The sequence below is a fragment of the Cryptomeria japonica genome, chromosome 5, assembly GCF_030272615.1.
Source record: "Cryptomeria japonica chromosome 5, Sugi_1.0, whole genome shotgun sequence".
Taxonomy (NCBI): Eukaryota; Viridiplantae; Streptophyta; class Pinopsida; order Cupressales; family Cupressaceae; genus Cryptomeria; species Cryptomeria japonica.
The window spans coordinates 670,715,782-670,730,077 of NC_081409.1; the positions used below are offsets into that span (position 1 = coordinate 670,715,782).

At 38.3% G+C, this 14,296-nt stretch overlaps 1 protein-coding gene across 1 annotated transcript in view; it reads left to right on the plus strand.

Moving 5' to 3' along the window:
* The window catches only part of LOC131039541 (exosome complex exonuclease RRP46 homolog), a 77,019-nt gene that overhangs the window by 10,726 nt on the left and 51,997 nt on the right, over positions 1-14,296 (plus strand). The window contains exon 4 of the mRNA XM_057972326.2: positions 7,302-7,402. Coding sequence (XP_057828309.1) covers positions 7,302-7,402 — 101 coding nt within the window. The remainder of the gene's footprint in view (positions 1-7,301; positions 7,403-14,296) is intronic.

A 14,296-nucleotide genomic window follows, 5' to 3' on the forward strand; every position in this document is an offset into this window, starting at 1 on the left:
GAGAGATATCAAGGAAAGGAATCAAAGCAACCAGTGACATCACTATCGATCAGATCACAGCAGAACTGTTATTTAAGTTACAGGCAGTAACATCCTTGTTCTTGGTGGTATAAATGGGGATAGAGATCGACATATTAATCAGTCAGCATTCAAGGGGAGAAATATTCAGCATCGAACAAGAATTGAAGGGAAAAAGGATATGGCATTACGTTTGGAATAATATCGAACAGCAAGAATAACGATAATACAAGCAAGGTTACAATCATTCGTACAATAGTCTGAAGTCTATGATAATATATTAATTTATTGTGAAATGAGAATATGCATTAGCAGACCCAACGGAGCGTAAAATATATATATATAGAGATTGGAATTGCTGTCTAAGACAAACACCCAACCATAAATAATGTTAATGATAATTCGATTAATTTCTAATCTAACCGATACCTGGAATGCACGGCTTAATTATCATTTGACAGCGAATTAATTAAGAGAATAATTGGTGGCTAATAGATGTGAAAGGGTGCAAGGAAAGTGGTGGTTATGAACGGCCAAGAGTCATGCCTTTTGCAACATGACTTTCATTGCCATTGAATAGTATATAAGACAATCGTTCCAACTACAAGAAAGGGCAGTGATAAGTTTGGCTCTCAAACATTCAGTGAAATTGATTTATAGTTGCAAACAGCATACAGTCAGGTATGTGGTATTACTTAATAATTTAAGGAATTCATTATTGAAGATTTATAAGCTAATAATCAATGAGAAATAAAGTTAAGCTGTAAGGCATTAATAAAGCTGAATTTATAATTCAGAATAGGAGCAGAATTTTATAAGGGATTGATAACAGTTATTATATATATAATAAAAACAGAAGTATGAGAGCATATAAATAACGTTAGTATAGCAAACTACATTAATTAGAGGAATATGCATATACATTTATAAGTTGTTATATTCCATATGAGATGTATGCACTTGAAGAAGTGGTTCAATCTATTTGCTGCATCTTGTGGGAAGAGGTTTGAGGTGTAATCCAGTGGTGATGAGGGGCTCACAAGTGGTCATAAGGACCCTTGGAGTCAAGGAACCAGATTGCACTCTCCATGCCGAACTTGCAAGATGCTGTGTGTATGGGTAATGGGCTTGAAGGGCAAGCAACATGGGCTGCCAAGTCTAGCAAGGAGGTTAGAAGCAACCATTCCTTGGGCTTGGTAGACAACGGACCCACGCAACCCCTCTCATGTCTCATATACCAATTTCTATCTGTTTTTTGCATTAGAATGAATTAGGTCTAATTATAATTGAACATGTATGTAGGTGTTTGCTTTTCTTTTTGGGTGCAAGTTGTCCCTCATCTAACATAAGATATGTCTCAAACCTTAATCCTACTTATGTCATTCATAATTTCTTGATTAAGAAATGATTACATTGTAGTGTTGAAATAATGATTTGATTCAAATAATAAGAATAGTAATTGTGTCCTAATTAATCAATTTAAATCATAAATGTATTGAAACAGATTAATTATTATTAAATTGGCCTATATCTAGTAGGGGACATTACACACCAATGATCGACGTAGTATTCATTGGTCCACAAACATCTGCATGAACCAACTGAAGGACCTTCGATGCTCTCCAAGCTCATCCTTCTGATAATGGAGTTCGATGCTACTTCTGTACTTGGCAACGTCCACACACACTATGTGTCTGTTGCTGAATCTCAAGTAAGCCTTCTACCATATTCTATTGAGCTAATTGAGAGATAAGATAGGTTGAGATGCCCATAATGTTGATAAAGAGTATTGAGAGATGAACTCTTTGCAACCAATGCATGCTTCTAAGACTCTCCAATATCAAGCAACCGATACAACCCATGGTCATCGAGGCCAATTGCAACAATTTTCTTGGACTCATTGTCAACAATATGACACTTATGTGCACTGAAGAGGACGTCCAACTTAGGACAGTGACGTGTAATCTGACTTACTAAGAGCAAATTGATCTCCATGCTTAGAACATAGTATACATTGAGGAAAATGAGATTTCTCTTGCCAAAAGTAATTTGAACTTTGTCTTTGCCGACAACTGTATACTCTTTAGCACCACTGAAGATAATGGAATTTGAGCAAGCCTTATACTCTGTGAACCAATCTCTCCTCTGTGTAAAATGCCTAGATGCTCCAAAATCAATATACCATGTAGAAGACTTTGCATGATTTGTTGGTCACTTGGCCATGAGTGCATATAAGATAGACTTCTTGTGCTCTGAATGCTCCAAAACATGAGCAGTTTGTTGAGACCCAATTGGTTGAATTTTTGATCATCCAACCGCCATTTGTATTGCTTCTTCATATGACCAAGTTTACCACAATAATGCCATGTGATATTCTTCAGATTCTTGGAAGTATCCTCAAATTTGCCTTCTCCTTTCTGTTGAGAGGACTTGCCTTCGCCTTTGTCTTTTGTAGTAAAAGCCTATTTGACATCGATTGCATTGTTGCTGCCGCCAAAGTACTTCCATTTGTCCTACTACAAGAGCTTGTTGCATGGATCATCAAACTTTAGATCAACATTGGTAGAGGTGATGATGAGAGTTTTGATGAAGTGCTCATAGGATTGTGGTAAGATTTTTAGTGTGCTAACCGCCATATCCTCTTCTTTCATCCTGCAATCAATGGCCTCCAATTAATCGTGAATGTCTTTGAATTTCATTGAATGATCCTGCAAATACATCTTGTCATCCATCATAATCAAGAATAACATATTTTTAAGGAAGAAAGCTTTGCCTTTACTAAAGTCTCGTGCAAAGTTTTCAAGTGAGTCCAATTTCTGCAGTAGTCTTGCCAGACAACACTTTTTGAAGCATCTCATCGGTGACAGATAACTTGAGCAGCTTAACTTTTTCATGATTACATTCATTGAACTTGTCTTGGTCTTTACTTGGAACTGTTGGATGAGTGTAGGTACCAAGAACAATATGATCAAGACATCGATACTCAAAAATGGTGAACATTCGCTACTTCTAGGTATTATAATTCTTGTTGTTGAATCTTTGGCTTCCTTCCAACATGATGTTGGGTAATGAAGCCATCCTTCTTGCTATACAAAGGCACAAAAAACAAGGTAAAATGCAACTTTTTAAATACTTTTGATTTTTGCTGATAAAAATCAGACTTTTTTTTTGCAAATGTCAAACCCTAGGCAATCTCGAAGAACTTGCAATTGTAGTCACACAAAAACAACGTTTTTAAAAATTTGGGCATGATTTTTAGTAGACAAATGATAGTGACCCACACATGATTTTCAGCAATAAAACCACGGTTTTTGAAGAAAATTGTGTCAGAAATAGGAAGAAGCCGACACATGTAGAACAAATTGTGCAATAAATCGACACCCTCGATTCAGAGTTCGTAGTGTGTAGAAACGACACAGTTTGGAAGAAAACTTGCAATTTGGTGACAGACTACGTCGCTATTTTAAGTAGGAAAAATCCGTGACCTAAAAAGCATACAAAAGACACGAGGTATTTTTAGAAATTCATCACAATTTTACCTTGTGAAAAATCCACAATTTTACCAAATAAAAAACCTTTTAATTTTTAATAGTAATTAAAACCCATGATTTTTATAATAAAATAATTGCCCAAAAACTTCATACAAATGCGTATGGTAGTTATCTACTTCAATCTCGAGGTTTTGCAAACCCTCCCTCTGATACCATGAAATGATAAGCACAAAAAATGATGTAGATAATCAATATTAAACAAAGGAGCAGATTAAATAGGTGATTATAGAAGATCTTTGTTGACTTGGTCAGCACCCCCTTCGGGATTCGCGACATGTGCTTCCTCCCGCGTCCTGTGGATCCTTGTCTCTGGACGCTCTCCCGTTCGTTGACAGCTCGAGCTTTTGGCATAATGGCAGCGGTGATTCCAACAATTGGTATCAGAGCGCTGGGTTACGGGTTTGAATCCCAAGAGGCCTGCTTCATTCCGTTGGTGCGGAACCCTCAGTTGGTGTTGAGGTGGAGATTGTTGACTTTGTCAGCACCTCCTTCGGGATTCATGACATGTGCTTCCTCCCGCCTCCTGTGGATCCTTGTCTCTGACTGCTCTGGTGTAACGGCAGTGGTGATTCCAACAATCTTTCCATAACAAAAACGATTGAGATCTAAAGAAATAAAAGAAAGTTACTAAAAACTAACTAAATGACTTAAATGACCATTATAAGCTAAATATGTCAATATTACTTAATAGGCACCACCCTTACTTTATCGACCAATGCACAAGTAAAAAAAAAAAAGACAAACAAAAACAGACACAACCGGCAAACCACAGAGGGAAAGAATTACTTCTTTTGTTTCCTTAGACTTTTCTTGAGGTTCTTCATCATGCTTCTTTGTATTGTTGCCAAGATTGTTTTCATCCATGAACTGGATTCCATGACAGATGATGAGGTGAGTGTGACCTCTCATATTCTCTATTCTAATATTCAGGATCACCAGATTGTCCAGGATTGTGTCAAAAATTTCCTTGACTCGGTTGAGATCATCAACAACCTCCGTTGGAATTTGTTGATCTCTAAAAGAAGCGGTGGGCTATCATGTCTCAAATGGTCACTGATGGTTGCAATAATAGTAGTATGTCTGAATCACCTGTCTGAGTTACCCAAGTTGTGATTGCATTTCTCTATGGAAGGTAACCATTACCCGCCAATTAGATCAAAATGCTTGTTCATGACCTTCAGGATTTCCATGTTGAGCTTGATAATCTAGCCCATTGCCATTTTTATTCTGCATTGTATTATTTTCCAGGTTCTAACTGTTAATTTTATGATCAGACTGATAACAGTAAACAGAAAATAATAAATGCAACACAAATAACACAGCAATACCATGGGAAAACCTCTCTCTTGGAGGTGAAAAACCCAGCAACAAATATCTCAGATTGTATTAGATCAAAACACAGTAGCAGACTTACAATATTCCCTTGCTAGGACATAACCAAAACTAGGGCAAACTTATCTGTCATACAATAATCTGATCAATTATCCTTCAAGGGCAGATCTTCGTCACTGTGAATTAATTCGGCAGCCCAGAATGAAGGTAATCGCTGATCTAAATGAAGTTCACCAATCTGAATACAAGTTTGCTGTCCTTGTCTGATGAATTCGCTGCACTTTGATCAGTCTGCCAGCCCTAGATAATTCGCCAATAAGGAGATAGTTCCCAGGTCTAGGATGATTGACATGCAGAAGTAAATCGCTGATTGCAGAGATAGGTAATTCGCTGATTGTTTATTGATTGTAGATTGATCACAAATCATCTTGTATATATATGAATTAATGCCTCCAATAGATCATAGTCGGCCTTGTAATTTTGGTGCCAAGAATAGGATCAGACCTTTAATTACAAGTTACATATGACGCCCAATTAGGGCCAGACCAATACATGTTGACAAGCTACATTATAGCACAAGGGGTTCGCCTATTTAGGGCCAGGCCTAATTGCTTTACAAGTTACACAAGTTACCCGCTGCCGCCCATGATTACATATTAAATTATATCATCATTATGGCTAAGGTTGACAGGCCACTTAGCCATCAAACGTGCTAGGTAGGCTCCTAGAAGGCTTCGACCTAGCTATACATCAACACTAACTGGCATTTATTTATGTATATATTTATCATTTCCTATTAGTTTATTTAGTGGACTAAGGGCAGTTTCCATTATCAGGATAAATTAGGATTTACTCAATCATCCTGAAATGACTCTACAACTTTGAGCTTGAACCACATTTTTGAAACTACATGTAAACAACTGTAGCATATTGATTATAGATAAAAATGACTGTTGTGCGATTGAATAAAGGCAGTTTTTTTTAAGTAATAATTTATAACATTATGATAAGTTTGATAACTTTGGAAGACCCGATAGGAGCTCTCGTAGCTGAAGAAAAGAGAACTCTTGCAAGAGATAAAAAAGTGATCCTCAACCTGAGATGCCATTATACTCAAGGCACAATCAATCATAGAAGATCAAATAAAAACAAAAGGGAGACCATATGTTACCATTGCAAGAAAGTAGGTCACACAACTTGGAACTATAGCATTTGAGTCAATGGTGCTCTCATGGGAAAGCTCAAAGTCAAACCAAATGAAATTAATATAGCCATTGTTGAAGTTCCTCCAAATATTGACAGTGATGAAGAATATGTATTTTAAGAAGCCAACACTTTGAAGATGGGAAGAGATCTAGGGTGGATGAAGCTCAACAAGATGGCTGCCCAATTAGTTTGGGGGTTTATGGATTTTGGGAATTATACTCTCACAAGGGTGATGAGAGAATCTGATGGAGCATTGTGGATATAGATCGACATGGATGGTTGTCCAATAATTCAGGAGGTTCATCATTTAGGAGTTTTAGGAGGTGAAATTTTGGAGCTTGAGAATTCAGCTTGGGAGCTATACCTTTATAAGGGTTATGAGGCAGCTTGATGGTGTTCTACCTATTCTTCTATCTGATTCTAAACTTTTTAATTTTCAGTCTGTTTGTTAGTATTTTCTTACAAGAAGATTTAAATTGATGTCATAAGTCTTATCTTTGTAATAAAGTCAGCTTGGGAGCTATACCTTTATAAGGGTTATGAGGCAGCTTGATGGTGTTCTACCTATTCTTCTATCTGATTCTAAACTTTTTAATTTTCAGTCTGTTTGTTAGTATGTTTTTCTTTTCTTGCAATAAGATTTAAATTGATGTGAGAACATAAGGCTTATCTTTGTAATAAAGTCTTAGTGGTGTGTTAGTGTTGTAATTATTGGCTTTAGGCTTGTGGACAATTATCATGTCTTTAAATGTCAGTTACATCTTTCAATCTCTTGTTTAGGAGATGAATCTTGTTGTAATTGTCACTCCAATATCTAATAATATTATTTTGTGCTCATTACTCTTTTTCTCAATAGAGACTTAAGCTAAAAAGCACTCTGATTTTAAGGTGTCTATGGTTGAATGGATTGTGTTGCATGATCGGCCAATTGAATTGGGATAATGAGGTTAGTTGGATAGACTTAAACTAAAAGCTCTCTATGAAATGAAGGTGTGTATTGTGCAATGGGTCCATAGATCACTATTCATCCCTTATGCTAAGTTTATTCAACAACAGTTCACATGTTAAATTGATTGATCCCTCTTTGAATTGGATCACCTTTGTGATGCTTTTTGATTTAGCATTGCTATGTTTCTTGTATCTGCTGCAAAGGTAATGGCAATGCGTATTACTGATGTTATTTTAATTTGTCAGGTAAGGCAGAAAAAGAATGTGAGATGATTGTGAAGAAAACTTTGGAGTACATTTTCCTCTCTACGATGCATCCAAACACTATTACGTCTGTCATACTTCAGGTAACCTAATGTCACAGAAAAATATTTGCTGTAATATGCTATTAGTTGTTTTGTATATTTTGAGTTGGCTGAGGAAATTTTAAAAAAATCAATCTTGAGATGATACATATATTGACAATTTGATTCTATAAATAGAAATTTACGAGACAACTTCCTAGGTACATGGTAGGGAGACAATGAACATTTTTATAAATCTAGCCAAAAACTTTCGCTTGGAAATCTTGTAGACCTATATCTCATAATTTTTATTTATCTTTCTGAAAACACTTATTGACTTTCGGTTGATCTCCTATATTTACTAGGTGAAATCCATGCTTTCTCAAGAGTTGCTTCTGGCATAGTTTGGTTGTGGCCTTCAGTTTAGTATCCAATCTGTCTGATCTTAGTTTTGATGTATTTGTTATTTTTGGTTTCACTCAGCTATGCTTCTTGTTGCTTTCTCACTATGTTTCTGTCACTGTGTTCCTTGTGCTTGTCTGAACTTTTGTTTTCCCCTTGGTTTGGCTCAGTCTCCTTGCTATTTTTAAATTTATTCATCTTAAGTTGTTCTATTTGAGGAGCGTCAAAAGAGAATATTAATGTAATTATTTTTCTTCTCCATTTCATTTCTCTGTGATTATTCCTAACATCCTATTTTTGTATAGAGGTTTGATCAGATTAAGACTGCTTATTATCCTTTTCTTGAGTTTGCTCAGCATTTTGGGTATATTTATCTTGCAATTTATGGTCTTCAGTTTGGAGTCTATTCTTAGTTTTGACAGATTTAATATTTTTTAATCTAAGTTTCAACTTTTCTTGTCAAGCTGGTTTGGATCAGTCTACTCATTTTAAAAAATTTCTTCATTTAAATTGTCCTATTTGAGTAGAATGATTGAAAGATGATTTCAATGCAATTATTTTTCCTCTTCATTTCCTTTCTCTGTCATTATTCCTATTTCTGCTTAGAGGGTGAATCAGATTAAGATTGATTATTTTCCTTTTCATGAGTTTACTTAGCATTTTGGGTATTTTAACTTGAAATTTATGGCCTTTCGTTTATAATGTCTGTTCTTAGTTTTGCCATATTTGGTATACTTTGGTTTTCGTTTCAACTTTTATTTTCCACTTGGTTTGGACTAGCCTACTCACACTTTCTCAATTTCTTCATTTAAGTTGTCCTATTTAAGGAGGATCACAAAAAAATCTCAATGGAATTTTTTCCTTCTCCATTTCTTTTCTGTCATTATTCCTTGTCCTATTTGAGGTTGATCAGATTAAGATTGCTTATTTTCCTTTTCCTGAGTTTGCTTAGCATTTTGGGTACCTGTTGTGACCATTTCACACATCGCCCCATCGCAAATGGGGACCCCCTTTTTTTTTGCTTGTTTTTCGCTCGTTTTCGCTTTTGTTTTTAGGGTTTTGCTAGTTGGTTGGTTGTCTGGATTTAGGGTCAAGCCTTAGGGTTTTAAATTTTGCCTTTTCAAGCCAAAATCCAGTTGTTTTTTGAGAGCTTTTGAGCTTCTTTTCCGGAATGCAAATTTTGAATGCAATAAATTCGCCAAATGGTCTAATTTTCAATTGGAATGTTCATGCAGAGCTTAAACTTGTCTAAGTGTTGACCGTCAATATGAATTTTTGTCCGATTGAATATTTTGACCAAATTTTGACTTTTTTGAATTTTGATCCTGGGCATTGGAATTGATTTGTTTTCGCCTCGTGAAGTGTTAAATGTGAAAAATCTTGTTATTTTGGCCTGTAGGAGCAAAATCGCTCCTGTCCCTCAGTGAAGGACGGGAGCTCATTTTCAAATATCTCATCATCCTTGCAGAGTCCAGACAAATTTTACGTTTGAAGTGATGAAGAACGACGAGATCTTTCTATTGAATATAAATTGAAGATTTTCATGAGCACAGAAAGGCCTCCAGGAGGAAAATCGCTCCTGTCCCTCAGTGAAGGACCGGAGCTACAATTCAAATTTCGCCTTGTCCTTGCAAGATTTCGAGAGTTTAATGATTTGAGGACGTCCGAAGGAAGATACTTTGCCAAATGAATATAATTTGATATGCAAAAAACGAAGGAGAATGACCTACATTGACCAAATCGCTCCTGTCCCTCTCCAAGGGACCAGGGCGAGGTACCTTGTAGCTCTCGTCCCTCTCCCAGGGACCAGAGCGATTTCCTTCATTATGCAAAATCCAGACAAGGGTCAAGGCAAGTTTACGTTCAAAAACAAAGGAGAACATGAGATGAACGCATTGAATATAAATTGAAGATTTTTGGGACGTCCATACCAGTGTCAAATGCCTAGTTCGCTCCTGTCCCTCAGGAAGGGACCAGAGCGATTTTTGATATAATTACCTTTTTTGCAAAATTACAAACAATGTCAAGGCATGGGCGAATAGAGTGAAGAAGGACAAGTCCGTTGAATATAAATTTGGAAGGTGACAAAGTGAAATGAAGGCCACAAGACCCAGATCGCTCCTGTCCCATGGGAAGGGACCAGAGCGATATCTACATAATGGCGTAAATTTCAAAAGGCAAACAAGTTTCGAGCAACCAAGAAGGTCGAAAAGACGTCATTTCACGCAATGAAGATAATTGCAAGTTGGTAAAAATGAGAACAAGCTCGCAATGATGAACTTCGCTCCTGTCCCTCTCCAAGGGACCAGGGCGATGTTAGATGTATTAGTCATTTCAGGCAAAATTTACGTAAGGACAAGATTTCGCAAGGTCTTAGATGGTCCACGGAAAGGTAGAAAGGTGATGCATGAAGATTTCAAACGTTAGATAATCACCAAAATGGACCTAGGGATCATATCGCTCCTGTCCCTCTCCAAGGGACCAGGGCGATTTGCTTTGGATCCTTCGTTTTGCTTCAAGTACGTGCTAAGTCAAGACTCCATAAGGATAAACAAGGTTCAAGCCATCATTTGAAGATAACATACAAGAGTTTTAAACGTCCAAACATTGCTAATCAAGGTAAAAGCTCATATCGCTCCTGTCCTTTGGACAAGGACCAAGGCGATACTATCAAAACACTCGCGTTCCTTCAAAGATCAAGGCGAAGCAAGGTTAGGAAGTGCGAAGGACGACGTTTGAAGGACATTGCAAAGGAGATCGAAGTTTAAAAGTCGCCAAGATCAAGGAGAAATAATAGATCGCTCCTGTCCCTCCCCAAGGGACAAGGGCGATGGTCCCTTTAATACGTCCAAACGCATAATGAAGACAAATGGAGTAAGCGCAAAGGACACAAGCAGTGATATTATTCGCCTTACAATGAAGGTTCGAAGGTCAAAGATACAAGATGAACATAAAAACATGGAGATCGCTCCTGTCCCTCTCCAAGGGACCAGGGCGATAATGGTCATAAGATGCATTTGCTCGCACAAGAAAGAAATTCAAATTCGAAGGACCACCAGATGATCGATTTGGAACATGGAAATGAAGGAGTTGAACGTTGAAAACGCAAGAATCAAGACCAAAATCATGGATCGCTCCTGTCCCTCTCCAAGGGACCAGAGCGATGAGGTACGTCCCTTTATTTTCATATTTTTGGCGCCAAATTAAACGATTCAAATTTCCTTAAATGCTAAATCGATTTAAAATTTGAAAATCCATTTTTATTTGGCATTTAATATGGCGTTATCTCTTGTTAATTATTTTTTGCCTTTATTTAAAATCGAAATTCTCATTTAAAAAAAAAACGCAAGGCATTAATAGTTAATTATTTAATTAATAAAAAATCGAATTGGAGCGCTCATATATGGAGGTCGGCCTTGTCATTTCATTACAAATCATTTAAAAAGATGGTTTTATTTTTATCAAGTCGGCCAAAGGGGTGAAAGATGAGAGCACTATATAAAGGGGGGTGAAAACTATTATTTTCACATCATTATTTTACCTCTCTACATGCGAATTAAGGAAGACGAAGGAAAGTGTTAAGTGTGTTCGAAGATAGTGCGAATATTATCCTAGGTGGCGTAGACACTTCAAAGGTGGTGCGAGTTTCATTCATCCAAGGGTGGCGCGCTTAGCTATCAAAGGTGGTGCGATTCCAAACCAAAGGTGGTGCGAATTTGAAGATCACGCCTAAGGCGAATTTGCTAAAGACTTGGAGATTTATTTGTGCGAACTTGAAGATCCATTTGAGACCACGTCAAAGGCAATAATTGAAGATCACGTTCTCTCCAGATGTGGCAAAGTCAATTTTGAGGAGATCATATTGAAGACTATCTTATACCTCAAATTTTGCCTAGGCGAATTTTGTTTTTGCATTCTAGAGTTAGCTCTCTATCGAGGTATGGCGACCCCAAAGGCGGGAGCATCCACCAGTCGCTCGGCTCTCATGAAAGAAGATCAGAAGACCGAAGAAGTGGAGACCAAGATCGTGTCCAAGTGGAGCAACATTGGAGATACCAACTTGGGGAACTTTAGCACGAAGAAGTTCCGAGAGGTCCCTTACATCGGCAAGCCATCACTTGTCGCCCGGAGAATAATAGAGAGTGGCATCATCAAGGCGGCCGGTTTTCCTCCAGCCATTCAGTGCCACGAGTTAATGATCGAGTGTGCCCGTCATTACAATCCACAGTCCAGGACAATTGTGTCCAATGAGGGAAACACTTTGGCGTACCTTTCAGAGGAAGCCATAAGTGAAGCCTTCCATCTTCCAGAGCACAGGGACATGATATACAAGAGTATTGAAGGAGCCAGATCAGTGTACGATGATGATCCAGATGCTTGCTTAAGCATAATCAACAAGAACTGGCTACTCAAGAGTCGTCCCCGTCTGAGCAAAGTACCGAACACACCACACAGGATTGATTTCCAAGAGGAGTACAGAGATTTGATTACCATGCTCAACAGAGTTATAGGAGCACCTCATGCCTTCTATTTTGAGAAATGGATGTTTTACTTCATCCAGGTGATTGTTCAAGGAAAGGGTACAATACATTGGGCTAGGATAATTAGCCATTGCTTGGACGTACAGTTGAGAAGACTCAGGGCTACTAAGTCCTTCCACATGAGTTCATACGTCATCTATGCCTTAATCAGGAGCGTTGAGTACGCAGGACTACCTCACAGAGGAGTGATTGGAAGAGGACCCGGCGAGGTCAGAGTTTGTGAATCCTATACCTACTTGCATCATCCACCAGGGAAGAACTACAAGTTAATCAATGATACTTTCACGATGAACATCACAAGGACGTTGCAAGGAGGGATTCACAACAGATTATCTCAGGATGCCCAGGAATTCATCAAGAGGTACGGTGCTTGGTTCATTCAGTTTCCCAAGTTCACTTACATCAGAGTGTATGGATGTCCTTTACCTCCATACATGTTGCCGAGGTACCCGACAGACAGAATTGTGTTACTTGAAGTAACAAGGCAGTTGGCAGCATATGTGAAGGCATTCAGACACAGACATCAGAATGGAGTTCAGGTACCTATTATTTTGGGTAATTCAGTTGAGGTATGTCCTACTGTCTTAGCCATGGATGACGCAGAGAAGGAGTTAGCCTTGTATCCTTTTTCATCTTTTGCTTGGAGGAATAGTTTTGATCCCCATGGACATTTAGAGGAGACGGTCGGTAGAAGATTTAGACATGAGTACCAAATTGAAGATTTTATGATGAATCTCCTAGATGATCTCGAAGTGAAACGAAAGATACATTCTAGATTGCCTTTGGATTTCATCAGGAAATGTAAGATTTACAGAGTGGCCGACCAAGCTCAGGACAACGGCAGGCACATCCAATCTTCATATGATAGAGAAAGCAAAACAATAAGTTTGAATTGGAATGAGCCCGAGGCCGTGGATTTAGATGATTTGATGGCACCAGTCTTGTCTTGTACTCGCAGATGGGTAGACGTTCAGCATCAGAAGTTGAGAGAACAAGGCATAGCCATGTCTTTTACTTTGGAAGAAAAGCCAGCCGAAGGTGGAGCCAGTGTTAGTGAAGGCAATCCCAATCCTAGGAATTCAGGTGAAGGTAACCTTCGATGTGCCAGTGAGGGCAATCTCCATTCGAGAGGTTCGAAGAGAAAGGAAAGATCAGAAAAGAAAGAGCCTTCCAAGAAAAAGCAAGGTGCCAACAAAGATCAAGCACCAGGTACTTCTTCCAGACCAGAGGATAGAACAATTCGAGTGGAAGAGTCCATGGAATCGATGGTACAGAATGACAGGCAGGAGGAAGGACAGGCACAGCATGTTTCATCCGATGGATCTCTCCAAGACTATGATTTAGATAGTGATAATGAAGTAACATCTCCTCCCAGACAAGAAGAAATAGTACATAAAGAGATTCAAGTTCAAGAGACAAGATCAAATATCCCAGATTGGTTGAAGGAAAGATTGACTAAGGTGATCGTAATTGAGGACGAGGACAGTGCAATTGATTTAGAGAGCCTTGTTGGACGTTCACATATGACAACAGAGAAGAAGAAGGCTACAAAGATGTCCAAGATGGTTCGAGATGAGACTGGATCTAGAAAACTGCAGATAGCTACACCGGCAGTAGACAAATATGAGGGTGAGATCCTAGCAGAGGACTATCATATACAGACTATTGAGTTAGGACCATCCACAGCAGAGCAGACTTTAGATGATGCCACCGACACATTTGAGGCATTGAAGGACAAGTTTAGAGAAGAAGTAGAAAAGAATAGAAAGCTTGAGAAAGAGGTCGGTGCATGGAGGACATATTTCAGTCACATCAATGAACCTTTGGGACGTCAGGATCCAGTTAGATCACCATTGCAGGCATTGCCCCTTCAATCAATCAATGAAGCAGAAAGATTCAGGAATATGGTCCAGCGTACATGTAGTTGGATGGATAGATCTCATACGGTGGCCATAGAGTTTGTTACAAGGATGTCGAAGATCACCCATCAGGCTATACAAGTTCTTGAGATAAT